At 45.7% G+C, this 19654-nt stretch overlaps 1 protein-coding gene across 1 annotated transcript in view; it reads right to left on the reverse strand.

Annotated features, from left to right (window-relative positions):
• LOC147124146 (A disintegrin and metalloproteinase with thrombospondin motifs 3-like) overlaps window positions 1-19654 on the reverse strand; it is a 235769-nt gene that overhangs the window by 167319 nt on the left and 48796 nt on the right. Inside the window, exons 3-5 of the mRNA XM_086002840.1 lie at window positions 18847-18930; window positions 17685-17841; window positions 4739-4844 (exon numbers count right to left, since the gene is read on the reverse strand). Coding sequence (XP_085858966.1) covers window positions 4739-4844; window positions 17685-17841; window positions 18847-18930 — 347 coding nt within the window. The remainder of the gene's footprint in view (window positions 1-4738; window positions 4845-17684; window positions 17842-18846; window positions 18931-19654) is intronic.

Here is a 19654-nt window from a genome sequence, read left to right on the forward strand (position 1 = left end):
GTAGAGGAGCTTGTGGTGGAGCGTTTTGGACCTTCTGGCATCCTAGGCAGCTCTTGGTCATTTCTTCGATGTCTCCATCGATACCTGGCCACCATACAAACGCCCTGGCTAGGTTCTTCATTTTCACTCCACCCAGATGCCCCTCGTGAAGCTCCTTTAGAACTTTATCCTGGAGTTTGGGTGGAATCACCACTCTGGATCCACACATCAAGGTTCCTCGGCACACTGACAGCTGTTCTCTTCTTTGCGAGAATGCTGGCAACAGTGGTTCGCCATGTGCTGGCCATCCCTTCACTGTTAAATCGTAGACTCGTGAGAGAGTCGGGTCATTTCTCGTTTCCCTTTCAATGGCAGAATTTGTTACTGGTAGACATTTGACTATGGTAGAGTGGAAAATCTCCACTGGGTCTACGGTAGGTGCTTCTTCTACCGTTGGCAACGGTAGGCGCGATAACCCATCAGCATTCCCATGCTGTTTTGATCCTTTGTATTCTATGTCATATTGGTGTGCCCCTAGAAAAAGGGACCACCTCTGTAGCCTTTGCGCTGTCATAATGGGAACACCCTTTTTAGGGTTGAATATGGAGACGAGGGGTTGATGGTCAGTCAACAAGGTAAATTTTTGTCCGTGTAGGTAATGGTTGAATTTCTTCACTCCCCATACCAGGCTGGGTGATTCCCTGTCGATTTGGGCATAGTTATGCTCAGCTGAGTTCAATGAGCGTGACGCAAAAGCTATCGGCCATTCCGAGCCATCAGGGAATTTATGCGATAATACTGCTCCTACGCGGTAAGGGGATGCATCGCACGCCAATCTGATTGGCAGTGATGGGTTGTAATGAGCCAAAACTTCTTTGGACGTGATTAAGTCTTTGCATTTATGGAAGGCACGTTTACAGTCTTCGCTCCATTTCCAAATTACTCCTGTTTGTAGCAGTTCATTAAGAGGGTGTAGAAGAGTTGATAAGTTCGGTAAAAATCTATGATAGTAATTTATTAATCCCAGGAACGACCTTAATTGTGAAACATTTTCAGGTGCTGGGGCTTTTATGACCACTTCAATTTTTTCAGGTGACTTATGCAACCCTTCCTTATTAATTATGTGGCCACAATATGATATTTGATTTTGGAAAAATTCGCACTTGGGGCAATTTGCTCGTAGGCCCCGTTCTCTCAGCCTAGTGAGCACCTGCTCGTTGTCGTTTTCTCCTGTTACAAGGATGTCGTCTAGGTAGCATTGAATCCCCAGAATCCCTTGGAGGACTTGCTCCATAGCTCTTTGCCAGATAGCTGAAGCGGATGCTACTCCGAAAACCAGTCGATTGTACTGGTACAGACCTTTGTGTGTATTTATCGTGAGATATTTTTTAGAGGCCTCTTCAACCTCCATCTGTAGATATGCCTGTGCCAAGTCAATTTTGGTGAAACGTTTCCCTCCGGATAGTGAGGCGAAAATATCTTCTATCCTCGGAAGAGGATACTGTACCGTGTGAAGGACCGGGTTTACAGTCACCTTGAAGTCTCCACAGATGCAAATTTTTCTCTGTTCTTCAGATTTATCATTATTCAATGCTTTCTTCATGACTGGGATGATGGGTGTTGCCCACTCGCTCCAATCTATTTTGGACAATACGCCTGCCTTTTCCAAATTCTCCAGCTCTGCCTCGACTGCTGGACGAATTGCGTATGGCACCGGTCTTGCCTTAAAAAACTTGGGAATTGCTGCATCTTCCACTTTTATTGAGGCGGTGACGCCTTTCAAGGTTCCTAGTTTCTCTTGAAACACTTCTTTGGCGTTGGCCAAGATGTCTTTTAATCGTTCAGGTATGACGTCATCATCGTTTTTTTTCTTACTGGTCACCGTCAGTGCCTGAATGGAGTGCCAGTCTAAATGTACTTTCCTGATCCATTCACGTCCCAACAACGGTGGACCACCATCTTGTAGAATGTATAAATACAACTTTTGTATTTCCTTGCCGTTGTATACAACAGGCACCCTTATTTTTCCTTTGGGGTATACTTTCTGCCCCGTATATGTTTTCAAGATAATGGATGTGTCTTTTAAAGGTATATGCGGAAATAGCCGCTCGTAATCCCATCGACTTATGACGGTCAGAGCTGATCCTGTATCTAGCTGCATTTTAACTGGGGACCATGCTATCGTGAGGGTAACCCAAATGGTCTGGTAATCATCTTTGGCAATTACATTATGTAATTTGAGACAGCTTAGTCTCTTGTTTTCGGAGTCGCTATCGCTCTTCTGGTCTTCGGAGCTACTGTCCGTCATCATTTGTACCTTTCTGTACTTTTCTTTATTGATTTTTTTTTTCCTGTCTCTGGATTTTTTTGTCCAGATCGGCATACCCGTGCAATGTGTCCAATCTTTCCGCATTGCCTGCATGCTTTGTCCTTGAACCAGCAGTCCCTCTGGTCATGGGTGGATCTGCCGCAGCGATAACATCTCTCGAAACCCTGTGTCATTTCATGGGTGCCGAAGTCCTGTGTCTTTTGTTGTATCTCTGCAGCTCCTCTTGCGGCTGCTTCGTATGATACAGCCATACTGAAAGCCTTGTCCAGTGTTAAATCTTTTTCAGAAAGCAGCCTTTTCTGTGTTCCTTCACTTAGGAGACCGCAGACGAATTTGTCTCGAAGATAATCTGCTAGTCCTGCCCCGAATTGGCAGTGTTTTGATAGCTTTCTTAATTCGGTGAGGTAATCAGCGTTACTGTCATTCTTGTGTTGATTTCTCTTGAAGAATTTGAATCGTTCTGCTATCAGCAGCGGTGTTGGGTTTAAGTGCTCCTGTAGGGTATCAACAATTTCTTTATAATTCTTGTCCTTTGGTTTGGCTGGAGTGATTAAATTTCGTAACAGCCCGTATGTCTTTGCGCCCATTAGATTTAGCAGTACTGAAGCTTTTTTTTCATCTTCTATTCCATTTGCGGTGCAATATACCTCCACTCTTTCCACATATGTGGTCCAATCCTCTATCTCGTTACCAAAAGCATCAATATTGCCAGACTTAGGCATCCTAGAAAGAAAATGGCGCTTCCCGCGCTTTTGTTTCTTTTCTGCAGAAAAGATATGGCGCTTCCCGCGCTTCCCCGCCGCTGCTGCCAATGGCAACACTGTTTCCCGCGGTTTCCGTTCTTTTTATTTATTTATTTACAGTTGGAGACTCGTTCCCGCCGGACTCTCTCTCTAGGTCTGAACGCCGACCTGCTTGCAGCGCCGGCCGTCTCCCGAGTGCTCCCTCCCCATTGCCTCCACTTTCGCTGCTTGGCCTAGCTGTAGAGCCAGCTGCTGGAGCCCCAGCCCGACGCCCAGGAAGGATTATTGCAGTACCTGCCACCAGCTTGGCTAGCTGGTGAAACCACAGCTTTTTCCTTTTTCTTAATTTTTTCTTCAACTTTGGACGCCAGAGGAATCGATGTCCTTGAGGTGCTGCCGAATTGCAGGTAAGTCCGTTTCCAATTCATCGCCACTGTTGTGTCCGGGTGTTGATAGAGGCACTGAAGACAGGAGTTGGTTTCACAGGTATTTACTAAACAAAGTCTGGAGAGGAACTAACTGGTACAACACAATATACAGGTCTATATAGCCCAAGTGGCCATTACCGGCATTACAGTACACATGGGGCTCTTAAAGGCACATACACTACAACCAAAGCCATGGTTTTCGGTCACCGCCACAAACTCCGTTCCCTCGTCGCTGACTCCATCCGTCTCCCTAACATCTGTCTGAGCTGAATCACTCTGTTCATATTTGACCCCAAAATGAGCTTCCGACCACATATCCGCAGCATAACTAAGACCGCCTATTTCCACCTCCATAACATCGCCCGTCTCCACCCTTGCCTCAGCTCATCCGCTGCTGAAACCCTCATCCATGCCTTTGTTACCTCTAAACTTGACTATTCCAATGCACTCCTGGCTGGCCTCCCACATTCCACCCTACGTAAACTTGAGGTCATCCAAAACTCGACTGCCCGTGTCCTAACTCGCACCAAGTCCTGTTCACCCTTCACCCCTGTGCTCGCTGATTTACATTGCTTCCTGATTAAGCAACGCCTCGATTTCAAAATTCTCATCCTTGTTTTCAAATCCCTCCATGGCCTCACCCTTTCCTAGCTCTGTAATCTCCTTCAGCCCCACAACCCCCCCGAGATATCTGCGCTTCTCTAATTCTGCTATCTTGAGAATCTCTGATTATAATCACTCAACCATTGGTGGCCGTGCCTTCTGTTGCCTAGGCCCTAAGATCTTGAATTCCCTGCCTAAACCTCTCTGCCTCGCTACCTCTCTTTCCTCCTTTAAGACGCTCCTTAAAACCTACCTCTTTGACCAAGCACTAATTTCTCCTTATGTGGCTCGGTGTCAAATTTTATGTCTTTTAATACTCCTGTGAAGCACCTTGGGATGTTTTACTACGTTAAAAGCACTATATAAATACAAGTTGTTGTTGTTGGATTTGGTAGTCAATAAAAGAGAGACTTACACAGGGTCTGTGAAGGGAACTGCACACTGTTATCAGTGTGGGTGATGGCACAGAGTTCATTGTCCCAGAAGAAACAGAGGCAGCATACAGAACAAGTAGCAGTGAATTATGCAGCCCATTCAACTCAAGGTCGATACCCTCAGTGAATCCTTCAATTGCTGAAATGATTAACTTTACGAGGTTTGGAGGAGACAGATGAATCCCGAAATGCGGGTTTATTATGTAGTCGTTTAGAACTTACACGTGTCCAGTCTCGTGAGCAACTACAAACGCTGAAGAGAAGCCGTCCTCATGGTTTAGGGTACAACTGCGAACAGGGTGGCACATTCCAGTCACTGGAGCATAACCTGCAGAAGGTCATCAAGAGAAAGAAAACCAACAGATGAGTCCAAGTCTCTAACATAAACACAGAGGCAGGATAGTTCACATGAATGGAAAATGGGTTCATTTACATAGAAAATGCAACCTTGCTTTTTCTCTACTTCTACAGTGCCAGTGTAATCCAGGGTTTGTTTCTATATGTACAGTGCCAGTGTAATCCAGGGTTTGTTTCTATATGTACAGTGCCAGTGTAATCCAGGGTTTGTCTCTAACTGTACAATGCCAGTGTAATCCAGGGTTTGTCTCTAACTGTACAGTGCCAGTGTAATCCAGGGTTTGTTTCTACATGTACATTGCCAGTGTTATCCAGGGTTTGTCTCTACTTTTACCGAGCCAGTGTAATCCAGGGTTTGACTCTACCTGTACAATGCCAGTGTAATCCAGGGTTTGTCTCTACCTGCAGTGCCAGTGTAATCCAGGGTTTGTCTCTAACTGTACAATGCCAGTGTACTCCAGGGTTTGTCTCTAACTGTACAGTGCCAGTGTAATCCAGGGTTTGTCTCTACCTGTAAAATGCCAGTGTAATCCAGGGTTTGTCTTGAACTGTACAGTGCCAGTGTACTCCAGGGTTTGTCTCGAACTGTACAATTCCAGTGTAATCCAGAATTTGTCTCTACCTGTACAGTGCCAGTGCAATCCAGGGTTGTCTCTACCTGTACAGTGCCAGTGTAATCCAGGGTTGTCTCTACCTGTACAGTGCCAGTGTAATCCAGGGTTTGTCTGTACCTGTACAGTGCCAGTGTAATCCAGGGTTTGTCTCTACCTGTACAGTGCCAGTGTAATCCAGGGTTTGTCTCTACCTGTGCAGTGCCAGTGTAATCCAGGGTTTGTCTCTACCTGTATAGTGCCAGTGTAATCCAGGGTTTGTCTCTACCTGTGCAGTGCCAGTGTAATCCAGGGTTTGTCTCTACCTGTGCAGTGCCAGTGTAATACAGGGTTTGTCTCAAACTGGACAGTGCCAGTGTAATCTAGGGTTTGTCTCTAACTGTACAATGCCAGTGTAATCCAGGGTTTGTCTCTACCTGTGCAGTGCTAGTGTAATCCAGGGTTTGTCTCAAACTGGACAGTGCCAGTGCCAGTGTAATCCAGGGTTTGTCTCAAACTGGACAGTGCCAGTGTAATCCAGGGTTTGTCTCTACCTGTACAGTGCCAGTGTAATCCAGGGTTTGTCTCTACCTGTGCAGTGCCAGTGTAATCCAGGGTTTGTCTCTACCTGTGCAGTGCCAGTGTAATCCAGGGTTTGTCTCTACCTGTGCAGTGCCAGTGTAATACAGGGTTTGTCTCAAACTGGACAGTGCCAGTGTAATCCAGGGTTTGTCTCAAACTGGACAGTGCCAGTGTAATCCAGGGTTTGTCTCTAACTGTACAATGCCAGTGTAATCCAGAGTGATGTAAAAAGACTACTGAGCACTTGATTTGAGTATAAAACAAGGCTTTAATCAACTGTTTCAAAACCATGAGATTTCTAGTTATAATCACTAGTTCCTGGTTACAGAAACATCCTGAGCAAGCTGGGCCCACGCCCGAGTATTTATACTCCTTGGACGGCTCCACCAGCTGGCTGCCCAGTGTTACTTCATGAGTCATGATAAGATTCATGACATCCTTCCCACCTGAAAGTTTTGGAAGTCCGACGACTTCCTTCTAGTGGATTAGGTGGACCACGAATAGGTGCAGTCTTTTAGATCTTAGCTTGTGGCTGGAAGGCACGTCTCCTCGGACCGTGTCTTGATCCCCGGGTCGCTTGGTCCGTACTGGTAGATCGACGGGGCCCATGTCGCCTTGATCGACCTGTGGAAGATTGGGAGATCGTGACTCCGGGTGCAGGTCCCCACAGGCGCAGAGCTGGCGTCATCTTGGTTGGTAGCCGGGGATTGACCGGCGTCCTGTCTTTGGGTGACCATCCCATGGGAAGCGTTCAGCTTCCCGAGTTGATCCGGTGGAGTAGCCGTCAGATCCCTTGATGTCCCAGGTAGGGCGTCATCCTCAAAAGGAGCGCAGAGCGTCGGCATCATTACCATGGGTTCCTCTACCAGTTGGGTCCGTGGGACTGGTTGGACAGGGAGCCAGATCTCGGAGTGAAACGGTGGACTCCCGGCCATCAGGATACCACACGTGCGCGTAAGTGGGATTAACGTCCGTTAGTTCCACCTCGTCGACATGGGGATCGTTTTTGGAAGATCGGACGAATCTTCGGAGCAGCACGGGGCCGGGAGCTGCCAACCATGACGGTAGGGATGTCCCATGAGTGGAGCGACGCTGGAACCTGAAGAATCGCTCGTGAGGAGTGACATTGGTGGACGTAGAAAGAAGAGACCTGATGGAATGCAACGCGTCAGGGAGCATAGTTTCCCACTGCTGGTCTGATAGGTTGCGTGACCTCAGTTCAAGACGAACGGCGTTCCAAATGATAGCATTGTATCTCTCAACCTGTCCGCTACCGATGGGATGATACGGTGTCATTTTACTTGTGGCAATTCCCTGTTGGGAAAGATAACTTTTGAGTTCGCTTGACATGAAGGAGGGACCCCAATCAGAGTGGATGAAATTGGCCGTACCACAAAGGGAAAAGACTTGATCGAGGCATTTGATCACTGTTGGAAGTAAGCATATTGGGACGAGGAAAGCAAAGGGAAAGCGTGAATATTCGTCCACCATAGTAAGCAAGTAGGTGTTTCGCATTGAGGAAGGCAATGGCCCTTTAAAGTCAATGCTGAGTTGCTGCATAGGCTGCATAGCGTGTATGAGCGAGCCATCCGACGGACGGAAGAATTGCGGTTTTAATTCCGCACAAATTCTACAGGTGGAGCATGTTCTTTTCACATCTTCCGTAGAAAATGGGAGATTTTTAGATCGCACAAAATGCAACATACGGGTAACACCAGGATGGCATAAGTCAGTATGAAGTTCCGCAAGAGTCGAAGTTGACATAGAAGAGCAGAATGCACGCGTGAGGGTATCCAGGACTACATTCTCTTTGCCGGGTCGATAATGTATGGTGTCGCCAAAGGCGGCCAATTCCATCCTCCAGAGCTGTATTTTGTTATTCTTGATCTTAGTGCATTTCTGGTTATCCAGCATAAAGGCCACGGAGCGCTGATCGGTTATAAGCATGAAATGGCGACGAGCGAGAAAATGATTCCATTTACATACTGCTTCAATGATAGCCGTAGCCTCCTTCTCGACAGGAGGATAATGGAGCTAGCTACCCTGCAAAGTTCTGGACAGAAATGCCACGGGTCGACCACCTTGATTCAAGGTAGCTGAGATCGCCACCTCCAATGCATCGCACTCGACCACGAAAGGAAGATTTTCATCGATGGAACGAAGCGTGGCTTTTTCCAGTTGTCGCTTGAGGAGTTTGAAAGCTGAAATAGCCATTGCCTCCAATGGAAATGACTTTGCGTGAAGCAGGGGCTGGATCTTGTCGGAGAAGTGGGGTATCCATTTCGCATAATAGGCGAACATGCCGAGTGCCTGACGAAGAGAGCCGAGATTCATAGGGGGAGGGAGCTCCTGAAGCGGATGAAGTCACTCCGGATCCGGTTTGATGACACCATTGCCTACCCAATAGCCAAGGATGTTGACTGATGGTACTGACTTCACAGATTTGGACTCATTTAAGGTTAAGTCGCAACGACGGAGAACGTCAAAAAATTTCTGGAGGTTGGCATCATGCTCCTTCTGGTCATGACCAGCAATGGTGATATTATCCAGATATGGAAAAGTGTCCGTTAAGTTCTCCTGCTTGACTAGGCTATCCATTGCCCGCTGAAAGAAGCCACCCCATTGGTGACCCCAAATGGAAGGCGACAAAACTGATAAAGCCGACCATTGGCCTCAAAGGCTGTATACTTTTTGTCAGAGTCCTTTAATGGTACTTGATGGTATGCGCTCTTTAAGCCAAAAGTTAAAAATACCTTGTAGTTGGCAAGGTTATTGACCGTGTCATCGATGCATGGTAGTGGGTAGGCATCCAGGTCGGTATACTGGTTAATAGTTTGCGAGTAATTGATGCAAAGACGTTTCTTGTGTTGCTTCAGAGGATTTTTAACAACGACGACATGAGCCCGGCAGGAAGATGAACATGGCTCAATGATACCATCAGCTAGAAGGCAAGAGATTGCTGCCTCGATAAAGGATCGATCATCTTGGCTGAAACGTCATGATTTAGTGACTATGGGCTTACATCGGGGGAAAAGATTGGAAAACAAGGAGGGCTCATCCAGCGAAGCCACCAAAAACGCACAAAACGGTACTTTGGAAATAGTAAGCTCCGGCTTTGACCCTCCAAACTCGAAAGTGAGTCTTTTGTGTTGTTTCTGGAAATCCTGTCCCAGGAGCACATCACAGCATAGGTTTTTGGGCACCCCGAGCCGGGTGGAGAAATAAGTGCGGCCATTGAGAATAAGGTCGACAAGACAAAAGCCAGAAGAGTTGGTGGTCAGTGTCATCAGAGCCATTGCAATTTCCCTGTCCGAGGGGTAAATACGCAGTTTTAACTTACTGACAGCCCGTTCAATAGTGAAGCTGTCAGAGCTGCATGAGTCGATTAGTGCACTCAAAATGTGTCCATTTACCAAAACCTTTGTGGCTGCATGGGACAGACTTTGGGGAAAAACAGCTGTGATGGGAGGAGGGGCAGTTTTACCCTTGACAGCTGTAACCTTAGTAGTGGTTCTTGGGGGAGGAGCAGTTTTATAGATTGCAGCTGTAACCTTAGTAGTGGCTCTTGGGGGAGGAGCAGTTTTATAGATAATAGCTGCAAAACTAACAGGGGCTCTCGACTGGTATACCTTAGAAAAGTGGCCTTTCTTACTAACAGAGGATCTTGACTGGCATACCTTAGAAAAGTGACCTTTCTTACTGTAATGATTGCAGACTGCGTTACGAGCAGGACAAAATTTCCTATAGTGGAATGCACCTCCACAGAAGAAACACTTCCTTCCAGATTGCCAAGATGCCGCTAGGGCAGGGTCGTCATCAGTGAAGGCTTCTAGGGCAGGGTTGTCATCAGCCAGGTGGGAGTCATCATCAGTGAGGGCTTCCGCCCGAGGCCTGTCGAAGGAGTCACTAAAAGTGATAGCAGCAGCCCGTGCACGTGGTGAAAGATAGGTATCTGCATTTCTCTTTGCTAAGTCCAGAGAGCATGCCTGGTCATAGGCAGCCTGTAACTTGAGGGTTTTATTCTCCAACAGATGCTGACGTATGAAGGGAGACGCAATCCCATTAATAAAGGAATCACGAATTAACTCCTCCTGGTATTGCTCAGCTGTAACAGCTTTAAGATTACAATCCTTGCTGAGCCTGCAAAGTTTCTGAAGGAATTCGTCAAGTGATTCCCCGGGTTGTTGTCGAGTTGTGGCCAGTAGATGCCGAGCAAAAATTTTGTTTGGGGACTTAACATATAGTTGCTGTAGTATTTGGATAGCGGCGTCATAGTCTACACAGTCTTCGATATAATCAAACACATGAGGGGATACATAATTGGCAAGCATTCGTAAATTATTAGGAACATTCTCACCACACTCCTCAAGGAAGTTGCTAAAGGTACGACACCAGTGTTTCCATACCTTAGCAGCTGTAAGTGAATTTGGGTCCAGGTCGAGACGGGCGGGTCTGAGTAGTTTCTCCATGATGGATCGATTATTTTGTCCAAGTTCCCTCCTACGGTTTGAGTCGTAGCTGGCTGTTCCCAAGACCACTCAGAGCGTGGAGCAGGTCAGTTGATTAAATTGATGTAAAAAAACTACTGAGCACTTGGTTTGAGTATAAAACAAGGCTTTAATCAATGGTTTCACAACCATGAGATTCTAGTTACATCACTAGTTCCTGGTTACAGAAACATCCTGAGCAAGCTGGGCCCACGTCCGAGTATTTATACTCCTTGGACGGCACCACCAGCTGGCCGCACAGTGTTACTTCATGAGTCATGATAAGATTCATGTTTGTCTCTAACTGTACAATGCCAGTGTAATCCAGGGTTTGTCTCCAACTGTGCAGTGCCAGTGTAATCCAGAATTAGTCTCTACCTGTACAATGCCAGGGTAATCCAGGGTTTGTCTCTAACTGTACAATGCCAGTGTAATCCAGGGTTTGTCTCCAACTGTACAATGCCAGTGTAATCCAGGGTTTGTCTCTAACTGTACAATGCCAGTGTAATCCAGAATTAGTCTCTACCTGTACAATGCCAGGGTAATCCAGGGTTTGTCTCTAACTGTACAATGCCAGTGTAATCCAGGGTTTGTCTCTAACTGTACAGTGCCAGTGTAATCCAGGGTTTGTCTCTACCTATAGAGTGCCAGTGTAATCCAGGGTTTGTCTGTACCTGTACAATGCCAGTGTAATCCAGGGTTTGTCTGTACCTGTACAGTGCCAGTGTAATCCAGAATTTGTCTCTACCTGTGCAATGCCAGGGTAATCCAGGGTTTGTCTCTAACTGTACAATGCCAGTGTAATCCAGGGATTGTCTCTACCTGTACAATGCCAGTGTAATCCAGGGTTTGTCTGTACCTGTACAGTGCCAGTGTGATCCAGGGTTTATCTCTACCTGTACAGTGCCAGTGTAATCCAGGGTTTGTCTGTACCTGTACAGTGCCAGTGTAATCCAGGGTTTATCTCTACCTGTACAATGCCAGTGTAATCCAGGGTTTGTCTCTACCTATACAGTGCCAGTGTAATCCAGGGTTTGTCTGTACCTGTACAGTGCCAGTGTAATCCAGGGTTTGTCTGTACCTGTACAGTGCCAGTGTAATCCAGGGTTTATCTCTACCTGTACAATGCCAGTGTAATCCAGGGTTTGTCTGTACCTGTACAGTGCCAGTGTAATCCAGGGTTTGTCTGTACCTGTACAGTGCCAGTGTAATCCAGGGTTTGTCTGTACCTGTACAGTGCCAGTGTAATCCAGGGTTTGTCTGTACCTGTACAGTGCCAGTGTAATCCAGGGTTTGTCTCTACCTATCGAGTGCCAGTGTAATCCAGGGTTTGTCTGTACCTGTACAGTGCCAGTGTAATCCAGGGTTTGTCTCTACCTGTACAGTGCCAGTGTAATCCAGGGTTTGTCTCTACCTGTACAGTGCCAGTGTAATCCAGGGTTTGTCAGTACCTGTACAGTGCCAGTGTAATCCAGGGTTTGTCTCAAACTGTACAGTGCCAGTGTAATCCAGGGTTTGTCTGTACCTGTACAGTGCCTGTGTAATCCAGGGTTTGTCTGTACCTGTACAGTGCCAGTGTAATCCAGGGTTTATCTCTACCTGTACAGTGCCAGTGTAATCCAGGGTTTGTCTGTGCCTGTACAGTTCCAGTGTAATCCAAGGTTTGTCTGTACCTGTACAGTGCCAGTGTAATCCAGGGTTTGTCTGTACCTGTACAATGCCAGTGTAATCCAGGGTTTGTCTGTACCTGTATAGTGCCAGTGTAATCCAGGGTTTGTCTCAAACTGTACAGTGCCAGTGTAATCCAGGGTTTGTCTGTACCTGTATAGTGCCAGTGTAATCCAGGGTTTGTCTCAAACTATACAGTGCCAGTGTAATCCAGGGTTTGTCTGTACCTGTACAATGCCAGTGTAATCCAGGGTTTGTCTGTACCTGTACAGTGCCAGTGTAATCCAGGGTTTGTCTGTACCTGTACAGTGCCAGTGTAATCCAGGGTTTGTCTGTACCTGTACAGTGCCAGTGTAATCCAGGGTTTGTCTGTACCTGTACAGTGCCAGTGTAATCCAGGGTTTGTCTCAAACTGTACAGTGCCAGTGTAATCCAGGGTTTGTCTGTACCTATACAGTGCCAGTGTAATCCAGGGTTTGTCTGTACCTGTACAGTGCCAGTGTAATCCAGGGTTTGTCTGTATCTGTACAGTGCCAGTGTAATCCAGGGTTTGTCTGTACCTGTACAGTGCCAGTGTAATCCAGGGTTTGTCTGTACCTGTACAGTGCCAGTGTAATCCAGGGTTTGTCTGTACCTGTACAGTGCCAGTGTAATCCAGGGTTGTCTCTACCTGTACAGTGCCAGTGTAATCCAGGGTTTGTCTGTACCTGTACAGTGCCAGTGTAATCCAGGGTTTGTCTGTACCTGTACAATGCCAGTGTAATCCAGGGTTTGTCTCAAACTGTACAGTGCCAGTGTAATCCAGGGTTTGTCTGTACCTGTACGGTGCCAGTGTAATCCAGGGTTTGACTGTACCTGTACAGTGCCAGTGTAATCCAGGGTTTGTCTGTACCTGTACAATGCCAGTGTAATCCAGGGTTGTCTCTACCTGTACAGTGCCAGTGTAATCCAGGGTTTGTCTGTACCTGTACAGTGCCAGTGTAATCCAGGGTTTGTCTGTACCTGTACAGTGCCAGTGTAATCCAGGGTTTGTCTGTACCTGTACAGTGCCAGTGTAGTCCAGGGTTTGTCTCAAACTGTACAGTGCCAGTGTAATCCAGGGTTTGTCTGTACCTGTACAGTGCCAGTGTAATCCAGGGTTTGTCTGTACCTGTACAGTGTCAGTGTAATCCAGGGTTTGTCTGTACCTGTACAGTGCCAGTGTAATCCAGGGTTTGTCTGTACCTGTACAGTGCCAGTGTAATCCAGGGTTTGACTGTACCTGTACAATGCCAGTGTAATCCAGGGTTTGTCTGTACCTGTACAGTGCCAGTGTAATCCAGGGTTTGTCTCAAACTGTACAGTGCCAGTGTAATCCAGGGTTTGTCTGTACCTGTAAAATGCCAGTGTAATCCAAGGTTTGACTGTACCTGTACAGTGCCAGTGTAATCCAGGGTTTGACTGTACCTGTACAGTGCCAGTGTAATCCAGGGTTTGTCTGTACCTGTACAGTGCCAGTGTAATCCAGGGTTTGTCTGTACCTGTACAGTGCCAGTGTAATCCAGGGTTTGTCTGTACCTGTACAGTGCCAGTGTAATTGTTACCAGGTTAAAATCCTGGAACTCCTTGTCAGCAGCACTGTGGGAGAACCTTCACCACACAGACTGCAGTGGTTCAAGAAAAAGGCCAACCATCAACTTCTCAGGGGCATTGGGGAATGGGCAATAAATACTGGCCTTGCTAGTGCTGGCCATATCCTAAGAATAAATGATTAAAAAATGCATTTTTGTCTCTATCTGTATAGTGCCAGTGCAGTCCAGAGTTTGTCTCTAACTCTCCCCCAATGCCCACTATCCATCATCCAAACATTTCACTCATTCCTCACATGCCTTCTCCCCGCCCATCTCATCTATTCACAACCATGACCACTACCTTCCTCCCACATAACTACTCCCTCCCCAATTACTCATTACCTCAATTGAATTTTTATTACTCTATGATGCTCACCTTCATTACTCAATCCCGCATGCTATCCCTATTACTCCCTACACATGATTTACTGCTTAGCTGTCTCTACCAATGTTTCCTCCAATTTTTATTTGCTCTGAACGCGACTTTTTTATCCATGGGCAGTTAACAACAACAACAACAACAGCAGCAGCAGCAATAACACCCTACCCAACAACAGCAGCAACAACAGAAAATTCAGATCTTTCATTATTTTTGTTCATTGCGCAAATACATTTTGGAGTCCTTGAAGAGTTAATGACTTGATATCTTCACTTTATCTCTTACTCCTGACTCCCCTCGTCACATCAAGCAATCCCAGGTCAGGTTTTAATATTTTGACGCCTTGGAGAGGGTGCAGAGGAGATTTACTAGAATGTACCAGGGATTAGGGACTTCAGTTATGTGGAGTGATTGAAGAAGCTGGGGTTGTTCTTCTTAGAGCAGAGAAGGTTAAGAGGAGATTTAATAGAGGTGTTCAAAATTTTGAGGGGTTTTGATAGAGTAAATAAGGAGAAACTGTTTCCACTGGCAGGAGGGTCGGTAACCAGAGGACACAGATTTAAGGTGATTGGCAAAAGAACCAGAGGCGAGATGAGGAGAATTTTTTTTACGTAGCGAGTTGTTATGATCTGGAATGCACTGCCTGAAAGGGCAGCAGAAGCAGATTCAATAATAAATTTCAAAAGCAAATTGGATAAATATTTGAAAAGGTAAAATCTGCAGGGGAGTGGGACTAATTGGATAGCTCTACCAAGGAGCCGGCACAGGCATGATTGATTCTATGATTCTATCTGATGATATCTTTTATCAAGCCCAAAGCCAGTTTGAGGGCAGGTTCGGATATGACGGGGGTGCCAGGCCCAAGATGCTGAGCAGTGGGAGTTGGGGAACTTTTTATGAATTGCATTAAGGCAAATTATTCAATTCTAATTTTCTTACTTATATTTTTATTATTATTTGAGAATAAATACATTTTTTTTGGCAGACTCTACAACCCATGCCGGCACCTCACTCAATGTGGTATGCTTGCCATTGCCTTGTTCACTTTGAGGCACTACATGGAATATGACTTTTCCTTTAGACGAGACATTTCATGGCATTAATAATAATGACGTTCCTGAGTTTCGGCTTGGGTTTTAACTGTAGTTAGACTTTCCAGCCGAGTTCTTTGTGTCTCCTCTTCGAAATGATTTTGCTCACTCAAGTCGTAATAATAAATTGATCTGCTTTTTGTTAGTCATTACCCAACACGATAATAACTGATAATAAGGCATCGATTTGTTGTGCTAGGGTTGATGGAACCCAGCCTGCCTTTGCATGCTTGATGCTTCCTTCTCTCCCTTTTTTGGGCGGAGGGGATGGGTTTCTTTGCTTTGTCCCCTTTGCTGTTCTGCCCTCCTCCCGGTGAGACCCATACCAATGGGGAGAGCTCCAGAATGCCAGGGAACAGGACTGTTCCAGTGTTCGATGCTAAACCCAATCTTGCTTCGCTCTGCTTTAGCCGGCCTGTGTGGTAATAAAGGGAGATTTATGCAGGACAGTAACTAAGAGCTGTGCAGAGGCGCTACAGACAGAGAGAGAACAAATTAAGCCCAGTGCTGTCGGTGCTATCATTATGCAGCATTTGAAAGGCAGCAAGCACAATAGGAAATACAAAACGCGGATAAAAATGCAATGGATAGATTAAAATGCTGGGATGCACAGTGGACAAATGAGTATTTATTTATTTGATGCAATAAAAAATTATTGCATTTAAAGATTTCCTGCACGAATTGCTGAAGTTTGTCTCCATAATTCAGGTTGTGACCGTCTGCATTTATCCCCAATGAATAAGATTCCCTTTCCCAAGCCGGCTATCCGTGGGGAAGCCATCAGCACCTGCCCCCTCTCACCTGCTATTGGCTCATCCGCCAGACCCTCAGGACCCACCCCCCCCATAGCTATTGGTGAGAGTCGACGCCAGTCACAGAAGGTTGGGCGGTGATTGGTGGAGCGGGCTGTTGGTCAGGATGGGTGAGGCCCCACCCCCCTCTCCCTGATCAGATTCTTTCCTTGGCCGCTGCTACCTTACTGTGTTATTAGCGGAGTGAGCAGACATTTCCTTTTACTGTGCGGCGCAGTCAGTGCAGTTTAAAGGGAACAATGATCTCTACCCATTTGCTGTTCAATACTCTATTGCAACTAATCTTCTCTTCAAAATCCTCAATCATTTTCCTTTTTCTAATTTGTCCTTGGGATGTGGGTGATGGCCCTTGTTGATCTGGGAGTGTTAAGAGTCAACCATGCAGTGAGAGACTGGAGTTGCATGTGGGCCAGAACGGGTGGGCCCAGCATGTTCCCTGCCCTGAAGGACAGAAAGTGTGAGTGTTGGGTCAGTGGTGGCACACTCGCCGCTGAGTTAGAAGGTTGAGAGCTCAAGGACCACTTCAGAGATTGGAACACATACACCGGAAATTTCTACTTTTGTGGGGACATAAAACAGGCCATATTGGGTGCTCTACACCCCATATTACCTGTTTTACACAACCACCAAAGTTGAAAATTCCTATAATCCAGGCTGAGTGGGAGCGTAGATCAGATAGTTACTCATGGCTTGGACTGTGGATCAGTAAGACAGACATATGGTTGGGAACATGACACAGATGTGTGGTTAGCAGTAGGTGTCAAGCATTAAATACAATTTGATGGAAGTGAATGATGTCAGAAGCATTATCAAAACCAAGCGGTGTGCATTGTTGCCTGATTTTAAATGTGTTTTCAGGATATGGGTGATCCTGGCATTTATTGTGCATTGCTGGTTGCCCTAAGAAGGTTCTCTTTAAACTGCTGCAGTCCTTGTGCTACTGGGGCTTGCATAGTGGTGTTAGGTAGCGAATTCCGGGATACTTCTTTGCATTATTTAACATACCCATTTTGGATTTGGTATTGGAGTTTGCATATGTCAGAGTTGCTAACAAATCTTCCTTTGTGATAACCAGATTCTGTTACTGTGGGATCAGGTCCAATTATTGTGGTGGCCAGGTCCCACCACTGTGACAAACAAGTCACCAGATTATAATCACCAGATCTAGCCATTGTGGTGACTAGGTCCTATCACTATGGTGAGCACGTCCTGACATTGGAATGACCGAAGTCCTGCAATTGTAGCGACTATGCCCTGTAATTATGGTTCCAGGTCCTGTCATTATGGTGACCAGGCCCGGTCATTGTGGGATAATGGCCTGTCATTATGGTGACCAGATCGTGTCATTATGGGACCAGGTCCTGTCATCCTGTCATTATGGGACCATGTCCTGTCATTGTGGGACCAGGTTCTGCCTTGGTCGGCATAGATTTGGTTTTGCTGATGAAGTTGGGGAAAAAATGTGTGGTTTTCTTACAGGAAGTTTTAGTGGAGTAGTCCATGGAAGCATTTTTTTACTGAACTGTAATTCTCTGTACAGTAAGGAACTTGTTGCTGATTTCACTATACCTGTCGGTAGCCTTATACAGTACCTTGCATACCCGCTGGACCGAAATCTTGCCTTGTTAAAAAAATGGCATGGTCGTGGTGCTCCGAGTGGTTTGGGTCTGATTTTTGCTGAGAATAGGCCCAACGGCAGACATTCTCCAAACTTCGAGATGGATTCCCTCTTTCGATCAAGCTGATGGACTGATCAGAGAGTTTGGTTTCATTAAGTTTTCATGTCCGTGTTGTAAGTACTTATTTCTTCAAAGCTGGATACATCATTCATACAAAATACCTGAGCGGTCATTTTCCAATTTCACATTCCCATGAGCGAGCCTCGCTGCCGGGAACACATATTGGAAATTTAGGCATTCTGGAATGTTCTGTCAAGTCATTCTGTACTAAAACAACTTTATTGATGTAACTTTTAAAATGCAGGTTCTATTTGGGAAACAACTACAGCGACTACACTTAAAAGGTAATTCTTTGGCCGAATGTGTTTCAGGTGTCTGTGAAGTAAGCCGAAACACCTTGAACCCACCAGTGATACACTGAATATAGAGTGCGAATTTAACCTGGCTAATACCATACTGTAATCTCGAACATCAAATGGAGCTGATGTATTGTTACTAAATGAAACTCATCTGTAGCTGAGATGTTCTGCTGCTTAAAATTAAATAAATGGCCCAGAATTTGCTGCATGGCGATATTAGTCCTAGCCAGCATAAGTTAGACCGCTGTGCTCCCCGATTCTAGAGGGGTGAATTTATGCTAAAGTTTGCTGAAGAACTGATTCGAATGTGCTGCAGCAAGCACAGTGGTGAATCAAAAGCGATGCAGCCAATGGCCTCCTCCAGTGCTATAATTGTCTATGGTTCTATAATGAGGGCAAATTTGTGAGGCTATGGTCCTACAATGGAGCCTCACTAGATATAAGTATAGTAATTAAGATGGGGCTACGTTATTCCCCGATTTTGTAACCTGCACTTGCCATGAGCAAGGCTCTGTGTTGGGAGCAGAGGCTCATAAAATAGTGCACAAAGTCTCATTTTGAAATGTAATATCCCAATATGTCGCATAAATAGCTCAAATCAGCTCACACTTTCTCATTTGTCACCTTCCTTCTAGACTATTGCTTTCTGTAACAAGTTGTGACTCGCAAATGGAAAACTCTAAAGACTGTGAACAGCTTTGACTTTAATATCTTACCTTTGCATATCCCAGCATGATCATTCGTACCAGCACGACATTCACGTGGGCTCCCAGCGATTTATCGTGGTAAATCTCATTAACCTGACAATGAAAGGAAGGGGAGAGTATTGAAGTCATTCCAATTTGTGAATTACCCAGCTGTTTCCAGGCGCTGTTGGTGTTGTTATTTTCTACTGAAATTACAGCCAAACCTCTTTCAAACAAAATACAAATCTCAGCTGTAGATCTCATTGAGGCATGAATCTCAGTTGGATCTCTCTACACAAAAGAGTTAAAAGATTCTTATTTTTTAAGTAGAGGGGTGTTTATGACTCGCCAACTCAAATATATGTGTCACTAAAACTTTATTGAATAACTAATTGATCTCCTGTGGCACTGCTCCGAGTAAATCAGAGGATTAATAATATAGGATTTTTATAGAAAGAAAGACTTGCATTTATATAGCACCTTTCACGACCACCGGACATCTCAAAGCGCTTTACAGCCAAATTAAGTACTTTTGAAGTGGAGTCACTGTTGTAATGTGGGAAACGTGGCAGCCAATTTGCACACAGCAAGGTCCCACAAACAGCAATGTGATAATGACCAGATAATCTCTTTTTGTTGTGTTGGTTGAGGGATAAATATGATACCATGAAATACTGATCTAATTATGGTTTAAGCAGTGACCTGTTGTAGTACATTGTCCCATGATGATTCCTGTCATTTTCACCCTACATCACAACTTTCTCCAGCAGTTTCCCTACTTAATTACGTGGCGGGGCCTTGGAGAGGTATACAAGGTACCAGGTGGAATAGAAAAGGT

This window comes from Somniosus microcephalus, chromosome 1, assembly GCF_052327205.1.
Source record: "Somniosus microcephalus isolate GS21.2 chromosome 1, FLI_Smic_1.0, whole genome shotgun sequence".
Classification (NCBI taxonomy): Eukaryota; Metazoa; Chordata; class Chondrichthyes; order Squaliformes; family Somniosidae; genus Somniosus; species Somniosus microcephalus.